General features: G+C 40.1%; 1 protein-coding gene across 4 annotated transcripts in view; it reads left to right on the top strand.

Annotated features, from left to right (window-relative positions):
* rmc1 (regulator of MON1-CCZ1) overlaps window positions 1-16,792 on the top strand; it is a 69,615-nt gene extending 52,823 nt beyond the window's left edge. The window contains exons 15-21 of one of the 4 annotated variants that reach the window (XM_053621727.1): window positions 46-165; window positions 3,589-3,666; window positions 10,569-10,673; window positions 12,869-12,937; window positions 13,042-13,267; window positions 13,461-13,568; window positions 15,508-16,792. In XM_053621727.1, coding sequence (XP_053477702.1) covers window positions 46-165; window positions 3,589-3,666; window positions 10,569-10,673; window positions 12,869-12,937; window positions 13,042-13,267; window positions 13,461-13,540 — 678 coding nt within the window. In that variant the 3' untranslated portion in view covers window positions 13,541-13,568; window positions 15,508-16,792. The other 3 variants (XM_053621734.1, XM_053621742.1, XM_053621719.1) reach the window with 3 other exon arrangements.
* The last annotated feature ends 6,383 nt before the right edge of the window (window positions 16,793-23,175 follow it).

Here is a 23,175-nt window from a genome sequence, read left to right as displayed (position 1 = left end):
TTTGCTTTTAGTTTGTAAATTTGTTTACTTTTCCTCTTCCTCTAGGCTGTGGAATCGGGACCTAGTCGCTTCAGTAACTCCTATAAAAGACCCGTTCGATCACAAGCAGTCATTGACCAGTCAGACATGTACACACATGTCTTCTCTGCATTTACTGAGAAGAAGGTGAATATGAAATATACTGCACTCTGGATTTAAGCAGAAAGAATCTCAGTATAAAGAAAGAATATACATTTCTTGAAAAAGTATTTGCCCCTCCTGATTTCCTCTCTTTTTTGCATATTTGACACACAAAATGATTTCAGATCCTTATAAAAATATAATATAAGAATAGGAGAACTTTAGGAAACACAGAGCCATTTATAAATGATAATTTATGAAAGAAAAAAGGTTGTGTAACATCCATCACCCATGTGAAAAAGTAATTGCCCCATAAACTTAGTAACTCTGTGTGTCACGTTGTCTCCAATAAATTGGAGATCAGTCTTTCGCATTGCTGTGAAGGAATTGTGACCCGCTATCCTTTGTTGAATTGCTTTAATTTAGTGACATTGTCGAGCTTTCATGCATGAACTGCCAGTTTAAGGTCCTGCCACAGCATTTTAAGGAGGCTTTGACTAGGCCATTCCAAAACCTTAATTTTGTTTCTTTTGAGCTATTCAGAGGTAGACTTGCCCTTGTACTTTGCATTTTAATTTATTTATTCAATTTCATATGATTCATGTTCATGTGATTCATTTTTGTGTGATTCATTTACATGTGATTAATTTACTGATTTGCTTCTCTTTAAATCCAGTTTTAGACTGTGATATTACAAAGGTCTTTCCAGATTATTACTTGCCACACTGTATGGGATAACCCCAGTAACATTGCCTGAATTATATAATATAATTTGTTCACCATGTTAGGTTTAAATCCTCTAAAAACAGATTCGCAATTGACTAACATTACTCCGTTCCAGTTCACATCCTTCAAAGCATTGGCATGTTTTGTCTCTCACAATCCTCCAAACACACACACACCCAAAGTCTCCATAAAAAAAATGAGACAGCAGTGTTTCCCACAATAACCAAAAGTTGTCCACAATGTGAAAACAACTCAGAGAGTAAGCTGAACGAACCAAAAAAATTACCAAGACAAAAAGTTCCAGTAAGAGAAAAAACCCCTACTGACTTCAAGTCTGATAAACAGTCTGCGCACAATAACAAATATAATGTCCTTAACTTTTAAAGACTTTTAACAAATAATATAACAATGTAGGACATAAAGCAGAGGAAAAAATACTAATAAAATTAAATAAACAGAAACTCTAACCCAGTCAGAGCATCAAAACAGAGAACCACATTAATACCGAAGTAGATTTAAGAGGAGTGAGTCCACAAAATCTAGGTGATATAATGCAACGACGATATCTTCTATAAAAATCCGAATACTGTAGAGCTGGAAGGCCGAGTGCAAAAAAGTATAAAAGAAGAGCGAAAAAGACGCCGCTGTGTAGGTGAAGCAGTCACCCCAATATCAAGAGTTTAACATAGTCTCCTGCTTCCTCTGCTGAAATAAAGTCTTTCTGAACACCGTTATATGTAATGCGAAGCCGAGCCGGGTGAAGTATTCCATAGCGAGCGCCCTCAATACCACGAAGTTGACGCCGAACCTCGTTAAATGTTGCCCGAGCCCGGGCTATCTTGGGTGTGTAGTCAGGGAAAACGGAGATGGTCAAATCCCTCACTTTAATCCGCTGGAGCTCTCTCGCACGGCGTAAAATGTCAACACAGTCACTGTGATAGTGGAGTCTGCACACAATAGCTCGTGGTCGTTCACCAGGATTGGGCTTTGGCTGAAGGGTCCGGTGGGACCGGTTCATAACCGGCTCCTTCTCCAGACCAAACACCTCCTTTAACAAGGCCGCTACAGCAGCAGTTGTACATGTATCAGCGCCCTCTGGAACTCCCACTATCCTAACGTTACTGATCCGTGACCTCAACTCCAAATCCTCACATTTATTCTCTAATTGAGTCACGGTCACAGTGAGAGACTCGATAGTAGTCTTCATGTGAAATATGTCATCGGTACAACCGGAGACAGCGTGCTCCATTTCCCCAACAGTACCTTTCAGTGTTGATATGGTAGCCTCGGTAACGACTTTATCACTAGCCAGCTGTGTTTTCACGGCCTGCAGGTCAAGCTGAACAGCAGACAGCGCAACCCTGAAAGTCTCCTGAAGCTCCTTTTCAAAAATATCGGCGATGTCCTTCCTCAGTAAAACCAACAGCTCGAGCCTGAGTGCGGTGAAATCAAAGCGACGCGTGTTCAGGGGAAGAAGGGGACTCGCTCGCGGCGCGCACACTCAGCCTCAGTCATGTCTGAATGCTACCATGGGATTTCATGTTCTTTCCAGACATTTTACCGTACCACAAAGTTAAAAGTGCAAACAAGGAAACGGAGTAGAATAAGTCAAAATCTATTGCATGACCGAAAAACACTAATTAATTACAATTTTAATCAAAATCAGCAGAGCCTCCAACTTCGCGTCCTACTCCATCAAACTCCCGCTCTTGTACTTTGAATCATTGTCTTAACCAAATTGTGCTTGAGCTTTAGATCACAAACTGATGACTGGATATTCTCATTCAGGATTTTCATGTAGAGAGCAGAATACATGGTTCTGTCACTTATGGCAAGTCACCCTGAAGCAGCAAAGCATCCCCACACAATCTCATTACAACCACCATGTTTGACAGTTGGTATGATCTTCAATTTGTGGAATGCTGTTAGATTTATACCAGATGTAATGGAACTGATGATGTTCCTCTTGATCAGCAGTGGTATTTGCAGCTCTCCATGGATACTATGTTTGCTCATTTTCTTTCTAATGGTAAAATTGTGACTGTTGACCTAAGGTGAGTGAGGCCTACAGTTTCTTGGCTGTTCATGTGGATTCTGGAGTCATCGATGTGCTCTTGGAATTTTGGTAGGCTGGATACTTCTGGGAAGATTCACCACTGTTCTACCTTTTCCATTTGGAAATAGTGGCTTGTGACTCTCACTATGGTTCACTGGAGTCCCTGGGCCTTAGAAATGGCTTTCAATAACTTTCTTCCCTTATCTCTTCTGGTATTTCTTTTGATTGTGGCATAGTGAGCTGCTTGTCAAGACATTTGCTTCACATTTGCTGAAAAGGTTCTATTTAAGTGCTGTTTAGATTTAATAGGGCTGTCGGTAATAAAACCTGGATGTGTCTAGTCTATTTGAACCCAGTTAGCAATTACATTTGGTTAATTGTTTGATTAAGTAACTAATGTAACAAAAATATTTTTTTCACATGGGGTCAATTGTTGCATAACTTTTCTCTTACAATAAATGAAATGATCAAAAATGTATTTTGTTTTAAGATCTGAAACCATTAAGTGTCATAAATATGCAAAAATAAAGGAAATCAGGGAGGGGGCAAATGCTTTTTAATGGCACCTTGTGTAAAAAAAATAAATAATTCTGTCATTTTTTCAGGTATTTTGCATTGTCTCTCAGTACACTTTAACATCTACGAATAATTACAATGAAGTGATTTTTTCTTATTTCATTTTACAGGATGTACCACATAAGTTCATCATTGCTGTTCTCATGGAATACATTCGCTCGCTCAACCAGTTCCAAATCACAGTTCAGGTATAGCACTTACAGTGCAGGCACACAGTCAGTTTCAGAAGTATTGTGGTTATTTAGCTTAATCTCACACTGAAGATATGGTAGAAATTATGTCTTTTATTGAAGATAATTTATTTTAAGAAAATAAATTATAATAATAAACCCACATCACCATTATTGGCACCCCTGCATTTAATATTAATCTCACTTTGCAAAAGCACTGAGTGTACTCCTATAATGTTTGTTGAGCTGGAGTATACAAATTAAGGAATCTTGTCACGTAATGGAGGCTGGGATGGATGCAAATGCAGATAAGAGCTTTTATTAAAGTGAGGCAGGCAGACAAATCCAAATCGTGAAACAAAAGCGTGGTCAGAAACAGGCAATGGGTCAGGCGATCTGCAAACGGGCATTAAGCAGGCAAGGCAAAAGCATGTAACGAGAAACAAGAAACAAGATCAAAGACTATGAAACAAAACGAGGAACAAGGTACAAACGTTTGGTATGGTGATAACCAGAACTTCGTTGTCCGTGTCAGCAGACTCAGGAATGGGCAGAATGTGGTTGTCAATGTTGTCGACCTCAGACAGGAACATGGCTTTTGAGGCCATCTTTTCGACCTCAGACTGGAACTTGGTGTGGGAGGTCACCTCGTCGACCTTTAGCTGGAACTTGGCATGGGAGGTCACCTCATCGACCTCTAGCTTGAACTTGGGACATCGCCACTTCGACCTTGGTCAGGAACGTGGTGTGGGAAGCCGTCTCTTCAACCTTGTTCAGGAACGTGTCTTGAGAGGCCGTCTCGTCGACCTCGGACGGGAACATGGCTTGGGAGCCTGTCTCGTTGACCTCTAGCAGGAACTTGACTTTATGCTGGAGCTGTGGAGATGAGACAACCTCACGGTCTTGTGCTGGAGCTCTGAGGAGGAGGTCGTCATTTTGACCTCCAACTGGGGCTCTGGAGCTGAGGTCACCACATTGACCTCAGACGAGTGTTCAGCCGGTGAGACCACCTCGTGGGTCTCAGGTTGGAGCTCTGGGGAGGAGGTCGCCATGTTGACCGCCGACTGGAGCTCGGCGGGTGAGACCACCTTGTCTGTCTCTAAGTGGAGCTCTGGGGAAGAGGTCGCCATGTTACATTCCTGAGAGCAGAAATATGATCCGGGTATCCAAAGTTTACAACAGGTGGGACACTGCTTCTTTACAGCAGCCCTCGATCTTTCAGTCTATGTCACCCTCAACACTGCCCTGTCGGCCGGGGGCTGAATCTGAGCTGTGGAGGCTGCCTGTCGATCCACTCATAGTAAGTGTGGAACGGCAGATCATGCTTGCCCAATTTCATCCAGGTTGCAGTTCTGCCATGGATTCCCAAGATCTTTTAAAAATAGTTCTGCAAACTGAGTTAGTTGGGTGAGGGCACTGGACCCTGTACTAGCCAGATGCTGTGTCTATTGGTAGGCTGGGCCATAAAGCCGGGACACAATGAACCTGAGCCACTGCCTTTTGTCTGGCTTGGGGTTCGCCAGGCTTGAAAAGTACATTTGGCAGTGGAACATGAACTGCCTCAGGTAGTCACACAATCCATAATTTGGATCTGGGAGGTCTGTCAATCCACTGGGGAAACTGGACTGACGTGGCCAGACATCCCCATGTACTCTGGCGTGACTTTCTCCTCGCTCTCCTGCTGCTTCCATGTTGTAGGTGAAGTATTCTGTCACGTAATGGAGGCTGGGACAGATGCAAATGCAGATAAGAGCTTTTATTAAAGAGAGGCAGGCAGACAAATCCAAATCATGAAACAAAAGCGGGGTCAGAAACAGGCAACGGGTCAGGCGATCTGCAAACGGGCATTAAACAGGCAAGGCAAAAGCACGTAACGAGAAACAAAAAACAAAATCAAAATGAAACAAAACGAGGAACAGAGTACAAATGTTTGGCATGGTGATAACACTCCCGTAATACTTCATGAAGTACAAAGAGACACGAGGGGTTTAAATGACACACGTAATCAAGGGTGAACACAAAACAGCTGAGACTAATGATGGCACATACGGCAAACAACCAATGACCGGACAGAAATCACAACAAAGTGCACGTTTCAAAAGTAAGCAAAGTCAGTGTCCCTGCCAAACCCAGAAGCGTGCGCTCATGCATCGAGCTCGCGGTTCAGGTTTTCGAGCACACTGCATGCTACAGCTCTTAGCTCGAGGGGATATCCAGGGGATTTTTTTTCTAAGCTTCAACTTCAACTTGTCCAGTTTCAGTGAGCCTGAGCCCACTGATAGCCTCAGATTTCTGTTCTTGGCTGACAGGAGTAGCTCATCCACCTCAATAAAGAGAAACCAATTTAAAAAATGTGTAAAAAATATTATACTTAGTCGTTTATTTATTGAGGAAAATTATCCATTATTACATATCTGTGAGTGGCTTTCAGTATCTGGTGTGACCCCCTTATGCAGCAATAACTGCAACTAAAAATTTCTGGTAAATGTTTATCACTCCTGCATTGGCTTGGTGGTATTTTAGCCCATTCTTCAGAACATATTAAATTCTGGGATGTTCTTGGGTTTTCTGCTTTCTTCTACATTTCTGTTGGACTAAGATCAGGACTTTGACTTGACCAGTCCAAAACATTAACTTTATTTTTCTTTAACCATTCTGTGGTAGAACGATTTATGTGCTTAGGGTCGTTGACTTGCTACATGACATCCACTTTCTCTTGAGATACAGTTAACGGACAGATGTCTTAACATTTTCCTTTAGAATTTGCTGGTATAATTCAGAATTCATTGTTCCATCAATGATGGCAAGCCGTCCTTGCTCCAGATGTAGCAAAACAGTCCAAATAATGGTACTAGCACCACTATGTTTCACAGATGAGTTAAGGTTCTTATGCTGGAATGCAGTTTTTTTTTTCTCTAAACATAACATTTCTCATTTAAACCAAAAAGTTCTATTCTAGTTTCATCCATATACAAAACATTTTCCAATAGCTTTCTGGCTTGTCCGTGATCTTTAGCAAACTGCAAAGGGGCAGCAATGTTAATTTTTGAGAGCATTGGCTTTTACCTTGCAATCCTGTGATGCACTGTTGTTCAGTTTTCTCCTGATGGTGGACTAATGAACATTAACATTAGCCAATGTGAGAGAGGCCTTTTGTTCCTTAGAAGTTACCCTGGGTTCCTTTGTGACTACTACACGTCTTGCTCTTGGCGTGATCTTTGTTGATCAACCACTCCTGGGGAGGTTAACAATGTTCTTGAAATTCCCCATTTTGTACATAATCTGTCTGCCTTTGGATTCATTTTATAACCTTTTCCAGCCCGATGAGCATCAATCAACAACTCTTTTTCCAAGATCCACAGAAATCTCATTTGTTCGTGCTATGATTAACGTCCACAAACATGTCATGAAGATCAGACGTTGATAGAGCCCTGTTCTTTAAATAAAACAGGATGCTTACTCACACCTGATTGTCATCCCATTAATTGAAAACACCTGACTATAATTATACCTTCACTGCTAATCCTGGAGGATCACAAACTTTTGCCACTCACAGATAATGAGTCTTTATTGATCACGTTAATTAATTAATTAATTACAGCACAGTGAAATTATTTTCTTCGCATACCCCAGCATGTCAGGAAGCTGGGGTCAGATCGCAGAGTCAGCCATGGTACGGCGCCCCTGGAGCCTGGAATTATGAAACAGTTCTAACTCGGACTAGTACTGAGTCATACTGGGTTTGGTGTGTGACTAGCCCAGGTGAGCATTGGGAGGCAGCAGGGTGTTGAGTAATCTGTCTGCCTCAGGGAAGAAACTGTTGTGGATTCTGCTGGTGGTGTCATGGATGCTCCTGTACCTTCTTCCAGATGGCAGGAGGGTGAAAAGTCCATTAGAGGGGTGAGAGAAGTCGTCCACAATACTGATGGCTTTGGGATGGAACAGTTGTTGAATGACGTGTTGATGGTGTGTAGAGAGTCTCCGATTATCTTTTCGGTTGTCCTCACAATTAGGGTCTTGGGGTCAGAGATTGTGCAGTTCCCATATCACACAATGAGATAGCTATTCAGGATGCTCTCTGTCATCCCTCTGTAGAAGGAGGTGAGAATGGGAGGTGGGAGGTTTGCTCTCTTCAGCCTCCACAGGAAGTGGAGCCAGTTGTCTTTCAGGCAGGACACAGATGATTTTTTCGGCACAGGGGTGATGGCGTTTGTCTTGAAGAATACAGGGACAACTGCTTGACTCAGAAATGTTGAAAATGTCTGTGAGGACATTCCATGGGCACCTGGCCAGGTATGTTGTCAGGACCAATTCCAGAAAGAGTTTTCCTGACATGTACTGCAGACAGACAAAGTACTTGGTCGCTGAGAGTTGGGGTGGTCTTCCCTCCTGGCATGTTGTTCTGTGCTTTGAACCGTGCATAGAAATTGTTGAGTGTGACAGCGTGTGGGGCGTCACCATCACATGCAAGTGGTGTAACTGTGTAGTCTGTGATGGCCTTAATGACACGTGATGTGTCCTTGGTATGTAAAAAGTAACTGTGGATTCTTTCTGCGTAGTTGCGTTTTGCCTCTGATAGCCTGGGACTAATTGGCCCTTGCTGTGCGGCTGCTTGTTGTCAACCCTGAAGGCAGTGTCTTAGGTTTTCAGCAGTTAGCACACTTCAACAGTCATCTGGTTTGCATGTGTGGCCATGGTCTTGATGGAGGTCACATCATTTATGCACTTGCTGATGTAGCCACTCACTGATGCTGTGTATTCCTCCAAGTCTGTGGTGTTTTGGTATGTAGCAACATCTCTGAACATATTCCAGATACAACAGTCTGAACATATTCTGATACAACAGTCCTGATGTGCTGAGATGGCACAGCCAGACCAGGTTCTCACCTGTTTCAGAACTGTTTTCTCTCTCTCTCTCTCTCTCTCTCTCTCTCTCTCTCTCTCTCCCTCTCTCTCTCTCTCTCACACACACACACACACACACACACGGCTCTGTGCTGGTGGCTCGACGCGCGTCTCTCTTGTTCTTGCGCTCTTATCCTTGTGTCGTCTCACTGCAACATAGAACAATCATTAAGAGAATTCCCCACAGGTGTGCATTCCTTACCACTCACCTCCTCTGGCTCCGTTCCCTCCATCCAGAAACCAGCACTCCCCCATTTCCACAATCATCAGTGTGTGTTTTGGCACAATTCAGACGAGCCTTAATGTTCTTCTGGGTTAGCAGTGGTTTTTGCTTCACCACTTTTCCATGGATGCCATTTTTGCCCTGTGTCTCTCTGATAGTGGAGTCATGAACAGTGACCTTTATTGATGCAAGAGAGGCCTGTCCTTTGATGTTATCCTTTGCTTTTTTGGGATTTCTGGATGAATAGTTGCTGTGCTCTTGGAGGAATTTTGGAAGGTCGGCCATTTCTGGGAAGGTTCACTACTGCCGAGTTTTTCCATTTGGAGATAATGGTTCTCACTCTAGTCCTTTGGCATCCCAAAACCTTTGAAATAGCTTTGTAGCCCTTCCCAGACTGATGTATTTCAATCACCTTCTTCCTCATCATCCTTGGAATTTCTTTCAGCTTTGGCATAGTGTGTTACTGGATAAGACCTTTTTGCGTCTAGTCCAGCTGAACCCCATTATGAATACAGTTTCATAGATTTGGGGAATTATTAATTACAGGGACAAATACATTTTCACACAGGCCCACTTGGTATTTGTTAAATGTTTCTTCGATGAATAACATTAACAATAAAATTTTAAAACTGCATTTTGTGTTTATTCAGGTTGTCGTTGTTTTATCTGAGTTATTCAGTACGTTTACATGGACAACAATAATCCGATATTAACCCGATTAAGACAATACTCTGATTAAGAAACTACCATGTAAACGGTGATTATCGATTACCTTAATCCGACTAAAGTCATACTTGAAGTAAACACAAATCGAATTAAGATATGTGGCATAGTAGTCGCATAATCGACGTGCATTACAGACATATAAATACCTTAATCACACTGTTAAGGTTGTGTGGGTGTTTTCGCCGCATTTTGCAACAGGACACATACACACACGGCAGTGCTCAACCATTTGACCACAAACAAGAGAGAAGGCTGCATCTGAAACCAAGTACTTACCTGCTATATAGTAATTGAGATACATGTATTTCAGCTAATATATAGTAGGTAAGTACGCAGTTTCGGACGCAGCCTGTGGCTTCAAGCAGTAGTCTATTTGCACGCATAGCATGACAAATAATTAACTGCACTTGAAGCTTTCATCAAGTTAAAAATGAAACACCCAAAACTGTATAGGGTACCATAACGAATGGAACTGTATGTTGATACGTGAAATTCTGGAGGGAACGTCGGACGGCGTGGCGTGGGGGTGTAATGATGTGCCATTAATCGATCTATGTTCTATAACATGTAAAACGAGAACATGAAAGGAATATTCTAAAAGCAGCTCATGTAAACGCTAATCACAATATTGTCTTATTCAGAATAAGGTCAATAATTACATTATTGCTGTCCATGTAAATGTAGTCAATGTTTTCATTTCTGAAACAATTTTGTATGAATATACACAAAAAAAGAAGAACTCAGGATAGAGACAATTCTTTTTCTAATTACTTACAATTATAATTAAAATTACTAATCTATTTATATTTTGCAAAAACGGAAGCAACTCAGTTCATCAGAAAATAATGTGGGCTGGTGCAAACAATAAAAAACTAAAAGAAAGGTTCTCAAATGATCATTCTAGAGCAGGGGTGGGCAATCTTATGTGGAAAGTGTGGGTGCAGGTTTTCATTCCAACCAAGCAGGAGCCAAGCAGGAGTTGCTTTTTTGTTTTATCTTTTTTTCCTGCAGCCTAATTGTGGAAAATTGTACTGTCTTGACATTCTTTCTTCTGTATCACACACAGCACTACTTTTATGAGCTGGTTATCAAAACTCTGGTCCAGCATAATCTCTTCTACATGCTTCACCAGTTCCTCCAGTATCACGTGCTGAGTGACTCCAAACCATTGGTGAGTTCAGTTGTAAGAAAGTTCAGCATGCTTCTATAAGTTCTATTTCTGGGAAAAAGCAATTGTGTCTTAATAATATGTTGGGCCACCACTTACCAGCAAAACAGCTTCAGTGTGTCTTGGCATAGACTATAGAAGTCCCAGTGGAGGGATGGATCACCAAAACTTCCAAAGGATATTACACCACTATCATATTGGTGTATATATGATGGTGGAGGAGAGGGCTAACATGTCAGCCCAAATCACATTAGGATGTAATTGCTTACACTACAAATGTACTAAATCCAGTGTGAAATCACACATTGCTAATAGTACTTTTTTTTGTTTGTTTGTTTGTTTTTTCTTCATCATTTGTGTGGTAAAGTCTGACTTGTATCTAATAAACAGTCAATTAATGTTATAACTGACAGCATTCTTTAATTTATTATTATAATAATGTATTATTTTATAAAACTATATAATTAAAAGGAGCAAATTTTAACTAAATTACTTCACAGTTTTAATAATCTGCCTTGTAGTAGACGTTCGGTTATGTACAGTGCCCTCCACTGATATTGGCACTCTTGGTAAAATATGAGCAAAGAAGTTTGTGAAATATTGTCTTTATTGTTTAACCTTTGATCTTTTGTTTAAAAAATTCACAAAAATTCTCTGCTCTCATGGAGATCAAACAATTGCAGAACACACGGCTTTATCAAAAAAAAAAATCTTTGTTAAATATAGGTGTGAAACAATTATTGGCACCCCTTAAGTCAAATACTTTGTGCTACCTCCCTTTGTCAAGATAACAGCTCTGAGTCTTCTCCTATAATGCCTGATTAGGTTGGAGAATACATGGCAAGGAATCTGAGACCATTCCTCCATACAGAATCTCTCCAGATCCTTCAGATTTCGAGGTCCATGCTGGTGGAGTCTCCTCTTCAGTTCACCCCACAGGTTTTCTATGGGGTTCAAGTCAGGGGACTGGGATGGCCATGGCAGGACCTTGATTTTGTGGTCATTAAACCATTTTTGTGTTAATTTTGATGCATATTTTAGATCATTGTCTTGCTGGAAGATCCAGCCATGGCCCATTTGAAGCTGTCTGGCAGAGGCAGTCGGGTTTTCTTTTAATATCTGTTGATATTTGATAGGGTCCATGATGCCATGTATCCTAAAAAAAATGTCCAGGTCCTCTGGCAGAAAAACATTAAAGAGCCACCACCATATTTAACCGTGGGCATGAGGTACTTTAACATATAGCTACCTCTCTGTGTGCGCCAAACCCACCTCTGGTGTTTATTACCAGTTCTATTTTGTTCTAAGTTCTATTTTTGTTTCATCTGACCATAGACCACAATCCCATTTGAAGTTCCAGATGTCTGGCAAACTGAAGACACTTTGTTTTTGCATAAGAATAGAGGCTTTTTTTCTTGAAACCCTTCTAAACAACTTGTGGTGATGTAGGTGACTTCGGATTGTAGTTTTGGAAACTTTCTGACCAGAAGACGCAACTAACTTCTCCAATCCTCCCGCTGTGATCCTTGAAGATTTTTTGGCCACTTGAACCGTCCTCTTCACAATGTGTTGAGACAATATAGACACACGTCCTCTTCCATGTTGATTTATAACATTTCCAGTTGACTGGAACTTCTTAATTATTGCCCTGATGGTGGAAATGGGCATTTAAAAATGCTTGTGCTATTTTCTTATAGTCACTTCCCATTTTGTGAAGCTCAACAACCTTTTCTGCACATCACAGCCATATTCCTTGGTCTTACCCATTGTTATGAATGACTAAGGGAATTTGGCCCATGTGTAACCTCATATTTATACCCCTGTGAAACAGGAAGTCATGGTTGAACAATTTCCTGTTCCTAGTCATCCAGGTGTTAAAAAAAAAAAAAGAAGATATCAATGGGAATATACTTTAAATATATTTTTCTCATATGAATTCATGGGGTGCCAATAATTGTTGCACACCTATATTTAACAAAGATATTTTTTTGATAAACCTGTGTTGTGCTTGCAATTGTTTGATATCCATGAGAGCAGAGTATATTTGTGATTAATTTTTTTTTTTAAACAAAAAATCAAAAGGTTCAACTATAAAGACAAATTTTCACTGCCTTCTTTGCTCATATTTACCAAGTGTGCCAATATTAGTGGAGGGCACGGTAGGTACTAGCTCACTCTACTGTTTTCCTCTGGTTTAGGCCTGCCTGCTGTTGTCCTTGGAGAGCACATACCCTCCTGCTCACCAGCTCTCTCTAGATATGCTTAAGGTAAAAGACAAATTCATAAGTCTGTTTTTGTTCTTCTGTGATTGTTATATGCATTAATAAGAGTTTAAAATTTATTGTGAAACTTGTATGTGTGTGTAAAACAGAGGCTCTCCACAGCTAACGATGAAATTGTGGAGGTACTCCTGTCAAAACAGCAAGTACTTGGAGCTCTCCGCTTTGTCCGCAGTGTTGGTGGCCATGACAATGTCTCAGCACGCAAATTTTTGGATGCTGCACGACAAACTAATGATACAATGCTGTTCTATACAATCTTCCGATTCTTTGAGCAAAGAAACTTTAGGTTACGTGGCAATCCTGCTTTTAATCCAGGTAGCTGGGGTTTTATATTCCTAAATGTTGTTAATGAGCACACATTGGATACAAAAAAATTTTATTTTAATTATTTTAATCATTATTATTATTATTAGTAGTAGTAGTAGTGGTGGTGTTACCTGCTTCAGCGTTTGTGTTGCGTAACGTGTTTATGCTGTTTTTCATTGACTAACCTAATGCTCTTTTCCAGGTGAACACTGTGAGGAGCATGTCACTTACTTTAAAGAAGTCTTTGGAGAACAAACAATGATGAAACTTCCAGTTGTCTGAAGAAAAGGATGGAGATTTACTAAGCAAGGTCCTTAAACTGATGTTTGACATATTTCAGTACTTCAGTACATTCAAGCTGTATTCCATTCATCCCTATGGCTTAGTTAAAGGTGTTTGTGAATGAGTCCATTAGCATTAGAAAGTGTCCCTTTGCATCCAATCTCATACTGTACATGCTCTGTTTGCCACTGCACTGATTGTAATTATGTGGGACGTCACTGAGGGATTTGACAAACTGCACAATTTCTATGCTGTTTTTAAACATGATGTAAGTGCTATAAAATGCTTTTTAATGGGTGCCCTGAAAGTAATAGTAAGCACAACCATAACATGTTTAAACATGCAATTACTGCATGTTGATAAAAATTTAGTAGGGTATTTCATGTGAATGGGATTCCTCAAATCAGCCAGAGAACAAGTGGTTAATATGCTCAAAGCACCATAAATGTCTATTGGAAAAATAATAGATTGTGAAGCTATAATATATAAAATATAATGTGATCATCTTTAACTGGAAATCAGGCAGAATGTTTGGATCATGAGAATATGTTTTACGTGAATGTTCATTACTTGTATAAGTGGTATAAAATGTGATGAATGCAATGGTTTAAATCATTTAAGAGGGGAATTGGACATGTAAATATAAGAATGTAACTTTCCAATGCTCATTACAGTACACAACAGAGCTAAATCCATTTTTATGTGTTGCTCAGTCTGTGTATGTATGTGTAATCTATACTAATATATAATCCATATAATCGATTTATGCACAGTAGAGTATATAATTTTACATTACATTTTACATTTATGACATTTGGCAGATGCCCTTATCCAGAGCAAGTTAAGGTGCATTTACACATACAGCGACAAAGCGACTGGAGCCCATTCATTTTCAATGAGAACTGGCTTCAGATGACATGAGCGATGGCGACCATTGGCGACTAGATGTGGACAGTGTCCAGCGACTTTGAAGGTTGAGAAAAGTTTAACTTCATGAGAATTTGGAGTGACTTGGTGCAGCGAGTACCAATGTGAGTGAAGAAAGTAGAACGCACGTCATGCGGAGCCACCACTAGAAGAAGCAGTGCCTTTGCAGAAGTAGCTAGGATCTTAGTGGGTTTAAAGCAAAAATAATCATAATAAAAGCAATAATAATGAAACACTCACTTTTTGTTACAATTGAGCAAAATCCCAGTGTAGCTCCCATCTTGGGAGCCACTTCACCCAGGAAACATGGAGGCTACAGTTTGAAGAGTTGCGGTCTGGCTCCCGGTCACCATTGAACATACTTGTACAGCTACAGCAAGCAGGGTCGGGGCACATTTGTTGAAAACTGACATACAACACATCAATTGCAACTTTTTCAAGATTTCATACATTATCATCATATGGATTTTAATGTAAACAATAATTTTTCATATCATGTCAGAAACATGTACAATATCATAGTATGTCATAAATATATGAAAAGTGTCATATTGGAGCACGTCACGCAATTGATTATAGGCGTTTGTTAGAAAAACCACTTTCCTTTGCTCCCAGAGGCTTGAAACTCACTGTATAGCGTTTTTGACTTGTACTTTTCAAGTTCTCGGGGCCGGGTCACATCCATTGGAGCCATGCCACTGAGATCGTAACTTTTGACGAGGGTGACTGGAAAATTTTCAGAAAATCATATAAGGATTTTCTCTACATTGTTAGAATGGATTTCTTTTCACCGGATGAAATGCTAACTATTATATGTACTATAATGATTAGATAACCGGTGACTATAGCTACATAAATCTGATAAAGTCACTGAGACCGGTGACTATATATAAATCTGGTAAAATCACTGAGAATAAATATTATATGTAGCATAATGATTAGATAACCAGTGACTATAGCTACATAAATATGATAAAGTCACTGAGACCAGTGACTATACATCCATCCATCCATCTTCTATACCACTTTTTCCTTTTCAGGGTCACGGGGAAACCTGGAGCATCGGGCACAAGGCAGGGTACACCCTGGACAGGGTGGCAATCCATCAAAGGGCGCACAATCACATACACACACACACCCATTCATACACTACGGACACTTTGGACATGCCAATCAGCCTACCATGCACGTCTTTGGACTGGGGGAGGAAACCGGAGTACCCGGAGAAAACCCCCGCAGCACGGGGAGAACATGCAAACTCCGCACACACAGGGCCACGGTGGAAATCGAACCACGACCCTGGAGGTGTGAGGTGAACGTGCTAACCACTACCGGTGACTATAGCTACATAAATCTGATAAAATCACTGAGAATAAATATTATATGTAGCATAATGATTAGATAACTAGTAACTATAGCTACATGAATCTGATAAAAGTCACTGAGAATAAATATATGTAGCATAATGATTAGATAACTAGTAACTATAGCTACATGAATCTGATAAAAGTCACTGAGAATAAATATATGTAGCATAATGATTAGATGACCAGTGACTATAGCTTCACAAATCTGATAGTCACTGAGAATAAATATTATATGTAGCATAATGATTAGATAACCGGTGACTATACATAAATCTGTTTAAATAATAAGTTCATAGCTAATTGATTATTATCTTTAGTACATGTATACGTTAAAACCGAATATGGTGTGTAGACATAACGCTGATACGTATTTAGGTATCGTAAATGGTAAATGATTAATACTGATTAGTACTGGTAGTGCACGTATATTTTAAAACTGAATATAGTGTGTTCCGTAAGGTACATAGGTAAATGATTAATATCAGTGGTCCTTCACATAGATCAATACATTCCTGTGCATTCCATAAGTGCATACATGCATATGACCTTTCTATAAAAAGCTAACACTCCTGAGATATTGGAAACCCAGCAAAAGATCAAAAGAAATAACAAGCTCTCCTAAAAACTTTCAGACACCCTGGATTTCTCAGCAGGTAAGAAGATGTATTTTAAACAGTTAAAATAGTTCATTTTAAATTGAAATAGAATGTTTAAGTAATTATCCAATTTGATATTAACCTATACAATAATTAACGTATGAAATATTCAGAACCTTTCTGATTACAACAGAGATGATCCTTCTACTTAACTGGTCATTTATGTAATCTGGTGCGGGACTATATCTAAAATTGAATCTTTAATACACATATTACAGAGCAAGACTCTGAGCTCATCTGATTCTAGTGTCTAGGATAACATATCAAATGAATGCAAGCCTACTAGATAATTTCAAATTGTCTCTTAGATTGGTGTAATGAGCTAACTGTTAAGTTACTAAAAGTATATTTTATTTGATTTACTGTTTTTAGACAACAGCGTTGTGATTATTTCTGACGGCAAGTTTCCTGAGACATCTACGCAAGGCCATTTGAATCTGAGATCAACTACACGTAAGTCATAAAATAAACAACCTAAACATAAAACAACATAAAATTATGAATGTTTCATACTGTAAAGTCTTTCATATGCATTTATATTTTGTTTGTTTCATATTCAGAAGTTGAGGACTTCATGACTATCAGTGGTGATGATGATGATTCAAGCGCTTCAGCTGAGATATAATGTATATTTTGCCTTCTATTTTTCCCCAGCGCAAAAAGCTCTCTCACATGTTCTGTGACTTATAAATAAGAGTGATTTTGAAAATGGTGGTGATGTAGACGAACAAGCGAAATTCAACTCGGAAGAGGCCGTTTAACTTGATCACAAATTAGAGGAGATCGTCACAACGTGGAAAGAATTCTTCCAAGTAAAGACTGCTTTATTGGAAAACTTTGGACAGCTTGATAATACAGTTGTATATGATCCAGGTAGGGAATTTGTCCCTTTACTGTACAACACAGTGAACATAAAATTTATAAACATGTATGATAAATGTTTGTAACTATCTTGACATACTTATATAGATAATAAATATATAAGTAAGTATTTTTGAATGATAAGGTGGCAATGGCGAGACTGATTTTTCACTACAGCATATGCTAGACTTGAACTGTACAATTTGATGGATCGATTGAATCAGCGTTGTTTGTACACAGACAGCGTTATTTTTAAAAGTAAGAAAGGTGACTGGATGTCATCCTTTTTTAAAAAAAAAAAATTTATTGAAAGGTTTTGCATATAGAGTAGAACACACATTCATACATTTGTACATACTCACTAAAAAATATCAATAGCTAAAAATAAATAAATGAATAAGTAAATAAATAAATAAACTAAATAGTGTGATTGTGCCCTGCGATGGACTGGCACCCTGTCCAGGGTGTACCCCGCCTTGTGCCCGATGCTCCCTGGGATAGGCTCCAGGTTTCCCGTGACCCTGAATAGGAGTAAGCAGTTGAAGATGGATGGATGAATAAACTAAATAAAATTTTAATAAATAAAACGGGGGGGGGGGGGGGGGTGTCTTTTTATAGGGCTTCCCATGCCTGTAATGTTCCAGCTCACAAAGTTCACATGTGAGCCAGAATTTCCAGTATTAGTGGACATTTATTAAGTGCTTACAGCAGGAAGAAAATGAAAATGAAGCACCCCCTCTGAGAGAAGGAAAAGGGGAGAGGAAACAAGGGGAGAATAATAAATAATTAATTAAATAGAATAAATAAATAAATAATCTAAAAAATGTAAAAAAATAAGTAAAAGAGAAGAGAAAACACTCACACACTCCAAACAAACAGAGTGTATACTTCGCAAAAAGTGAATGCATAGAAGGTCCTTTTAAACTGTGGTTGTGATTGTGCTGTGAATTGGATGCAGGTGTTCATGATTAGAATGAAGGTGAGTGTTCTGGGAATTGCGGTCCATGGCGGCCATGATTGTAGGCCGCAGTGCAGGATGGAAATGTAGTCACTGGTTTGCTGTGATATGAAAGAACACTCCCTCCCCCCCTGCCCCCCAAGCGCCAAAATACTCTCCCTCCCCGGTGGCCCTGGCCCTCTGGGCAAAATGTTTATATTCACGAGCGATGTCCTCGGTGGAGCAGGGAGGCAGAGTGGCATCCTCAGCTATATAGGGATGCTGAGCGGCATCCTCAGTTACACAGAGACAGTGTCTTTCTTCACCAAGTCTGCCGGCTGAACTCGGTTGGCTGTGTCACCAGACTCAGGTGTACACAAAGCATGGTTGGCTATGTCATCAGTGTCAAGCCTCAGCACAGTTTGGTTGGTCATGACGTCTGCTTCTGGCATGAGGAGAACTTGGTTGTGCATGTCATCTCTCCTGAGCATGAACAGAACTTGGTTGTCAGTGTCAGCAGACTCGGGCATGAATATGGATTGAACTGGAATTAGCTAGAACTTGGTGTGGGAGGTCGCTCCGTCAACCTCTAGCTGGAACTTGGTGTAGGAGGTCGCCTCGTCTAACTCTAGCTGGAGCTTGGCGTGGGAGTTCGCCTCGTCGACCTTGGTCAGGAACGTGGCTTGGGAGGCCACCTCTTCAACCTCGAACAGGAACATGGCTTGAGAGGCTGCCTCTTTGACCTCAGACAGCAACATGTCTTGGGAGGCTGCCTCTTCGACCTCGGACAGGAACTTGTCTTGGGATGTCGCCTCGTCGATCTCGGACTGGAACTTGTCATGGGAAGTCGTCCCTTCCACCTCGGTCAGGAACGTGTATTGGGAGGCCGTCCCTTCCACCTCAGACAGGAATGTGTCTTGGGAGGCCATCTCTTCGACCTCGGACAGGAACTTGTCTTGGGTGGTCACCTCATCGACCTCAGACAGGAACTTGACTTTATGCTGGAGCTCTGGAGATGAGACAACATCAACCTCAGGGTCTTGTGCTGCTGGTCACCATGTTGACCTCCAACTGGGGCTTTGGCGAGGAGGTTGCCACGTGGACCTCTGACAAAAATTCAGCAGGTGAGGCCACCTTGTGTCTCAGGCTGGAGCTCTGGAGATGAGGTTGCCACATTGACCTCCGGCTGGAGCTCTGCAGGTGAGGCCACCTCGTGGTTTCAGGTTGGAGCTCTGGAGAGGAGGTCGTCTTGTAGTAGGTGGTGAATGGCCTTGCAGGTTCATTCATGTGACTGGCCCTCTTCAATAACTCATCCAGGTTGGGGGTGTACTCTGGACTCCCAAACTCTTTTATCAATAGTCCCACAAACTGAGTTACACTGACAAGACCCTTGGATTCTGACGCTCCGCCCAATGGCAGACTTGGCCAACAACCTGGGAGAGTATGAACCCCAGTCACTGCCTCTGGTCAGGCTTGGGGTGCGCCAGACTCAAAAAATGTAATTGGCAGTCAAACAGAAAATACTCAGGGTATCCGAAAAATCCATCGTACGTCTCTGGGGGATCCATGGCAACCCATTGAGGAAGCTTGATAGAGTTGAGTCTCAGTAGAGTGTTCCTAATTACCTTGGCATGATGGCTCGTTCACTTTCCTGCTGCTTCCATGTTATAGGCGAAGTATTCTGTCACATAAAGGAGGTGCTGACAGAAGCAAATGCAGGTATGGCAGTTTAATGAGACAACAATAAATCCAAAGGATAAGGCAGAAGACAATAATTATTAATATGCAGTGGTTAGGCGATCAGACAAACAGCACAAACAGGGAAGGGCAAAGAGACAAAGATGTAACCGTAAGCAAAGTCAAAATACCAGAATAAATAAACATGATGTAAGCCTTGGTAACGACAGAGACAAGGCAACTGAGTGTTTACTTCGCAAAGAGTGAATGCATAGATGGTCCTTTTAAACTGTGGTTGTGATTGTGCTGTGAATTGTATGCAAGTGTGCATGATTAGAAGGAAAGTGAGTGTTCTGGGAATTGTGGTCACTGGCGGCCATGTTTGTGGTCTGCAGTGCAGGATGGAAAATGTAGTCACCGGTTTGCTTGGATTCACTCAGATGATCAATCACGCATCCATGGCAGTTGTCCTTCAGATCTTGATTGACAATTCTGTCCAACAGTTCTCCAGTAAACGCACGTATGATGGCTAGCACGGTGTTGGTTATACACCCGTCAGTGTCATCATACACTGACAGATAGGTCAGATTTTTTTCCCCTAGGTTTTAGGACAACATAAAGTTGATCGACAAAATCAAAATTGAATGAAGTCTTGCAATATTTTCTAGTTAATGTGTACATAACTAGATTGCAACACAGCATAGCATGGCATGATTATATAAAGCTAATTTTACCTCAGATATTATTGGTCTATCTCTGTAAAATTTAGTGGTCATGACCTCTGGCTAGAAATAACATAACTATAATTAAGTTTTACTATCTAAGGGGACTAAGAGTCAAGGCTAACAGCTTGGCTTAGTTAAGTGTACTTAGTGTGTACAGGCTCGACATGGAATTCCCGTTTAGGACAACATAAAGTTGATCGACCAAGTCTAAATAGGGTGAAGTCTAAACCTCTGTTTATTGTTATATTTTTCTAGTTAATGTGTGCATAGGAAACTTTGGCATGATTATATAAAGCTAATTTTACCTCAGGTCCATCTCTATAAATTTTAGGGGTCGTTACCTCTGGCTAGAAATAATGTTATAAGTGTTACAATCTAAGGGGACAAAACAAAGTACTTTTTAGAAAAGGGCAAGCATGGGCAGCCATCTAAATAGAATTAATCAATTACCTCTGAATAATGACCAAGACTGGCGAGTTTGAGACCATGAGACCATACATGGCTGGCACGAGACTCTGATTGACATGGAATCCGAATGAATGAGCACAATTTAAAGTATAGAACAAACTAAACTTAATCAAATGTGAAAGATCAAAAGTATCAAAATACAAATAACTAGGAATCAAATACAACATTGAGGTTTTTACAGTTGGAGTCAGATTTAATTTAAGAGAGAGTCAAACAGAATTGGAATGACAAATTTAATAATCTAAATGTATTCACATTGCTTCAACAAGACTGAAACACATGGGAATCCTTCTACCACGTCAGTAGATACGGTCGTTGGACCAGTGAGTCGACCCCTACAACCCCGTCCCAACAAATTTAGATAAATAAAATAATTTGGGTCTTCCTATAATTCTTCCCATAGAATGCTATTGCTGTGATTTTGATATAATTCAAATAATTATTTATTTAAAAAGAGTATACTGTTTAAAATGAGAACTTTAAGGATTTAGCTTTAAAAAAGTATTTGTTGCAGTGACCAAAAAACAGACCATTTAACACGACCAAAAACCAGACCATTTAACACGCTGCAAAACACGTCCCGGTGTGAACAGGCCCTAAGGCAGGGCTGTCAAAGAGGACAAATAGCCCCAACTGTCAAAGAGGACAAATAGCCCAAACACTATCAAACTCAGCCCCAACACTGTCAAACAACTCTTTTTTCTCAATAAAAATAATTAAAAACTTCTTTGTCACCTTTCCATCATTCCCACAGTCACACAAGTACTATCACTGCCAAGTCTTATAAGTAAATTTAATACCCACATGATCCCATCATCATTATGTCCTTATTCACATTTTAGTCCCACACCTCATATGAATGGATCATTTTGTCCATGTCAAAATGAATGATTTTCATTCAAACTTATTCAATTGCATTTTTAATTACCCAGTCATACAAGTAATATGAAGAATGCAAATAATTTCAGACACACACACACACACACGTTAGGCTTTTGTGCACATAAAATTGAAACTATCTGTGGAGTGTTTGGTGGCTGCTTCATCAGATGGAGCTTCTTCCACAGGCTTTTTGGCTGCTTTTTTTTTTTTAACTTACCACCAGAGGGGGCTATTTTCGCCACTCTCGAAGCTTCCGAAGCTTTTCCCGGAAAAGTCCAAGTAGATAATCGCTGCAGCCTGGAGGCCTCCAAGTGGGAGGTCGCTGCCTCGAAGTGGGCGGTACCTACATCTAAGTGGGAGGTACTTACGCCACAAGTGGGCGGGATGTGGTAAGTGGAGGTACTTTGGGCAGGATTTCACAAATGAGGGGAATTTAGGCAAGTATGCGGAAGTGCGCGGCTAAATTATGACCGGAAGTAGCGATGCTAGTGAAACACACCGATTAAACTTGTGAAAAATTCTGATTTCAAACTACATATACAATATGTACACTTCATTATGATGAAAAGTGCCAGGTATTTTCTCTGCATATACAATCACATTATTCATTAGCACAGTTGGATTGTATGCATGACAAACTGCACAATCCTGAGTAAAATGCTTTGGAGTAAATGCCCTAAAACTCGTCTCATCTGCCCTTACCAGCGTAACCTGGTGGATACACAGAAAGCACATTACAAAATGTATGAAATAGTCAGTAAACAAATTAAAAACACTTCCTTTTGTCGATTCTACATAGTCTGTCAATTTATTGATATATGCTTACAAATTTAAATTTTTAATTTTAGGTAATTAATTACAGAAAACAGTGCGATTAATTAGGTAAACGTTTTTAATAAATTCACAGCCCTAAATCCACAGTGAAATGTTTACAAAATATGTCAAATAACAGACAGTACGCTATTTCATTTGTTGTTTGTTATATAAAAAAAGTATTTGGATCATATTTGGTGTAAATTTTGAACAACTGTGTGTGTGTCTATATATATATATATATATATATATATATATATATATATATATATATATATATATATAAAACATTGACTGAACTCTAAATAAAAACCTCGTGTTA

Source organism: Ictalurus furcatus, chromosome 1 (genome assembly GCF_023375685.1).
Source record: "Ictalurus furcatus strain D&B chromosome 1, Billie_1.0, whole genome shotgun sequence".
Lineage (NCBI taxonomy): Eukaryota > Metazoa > Chordata > Actinopteri > Siluriformes > Ictaluridae > Ictalurus > Ictalurus furcatus.
Note: the sequence above shows the minus strand (reverse complement) of the source record. Positions and strands in the feature narration are given on the sequence as shown.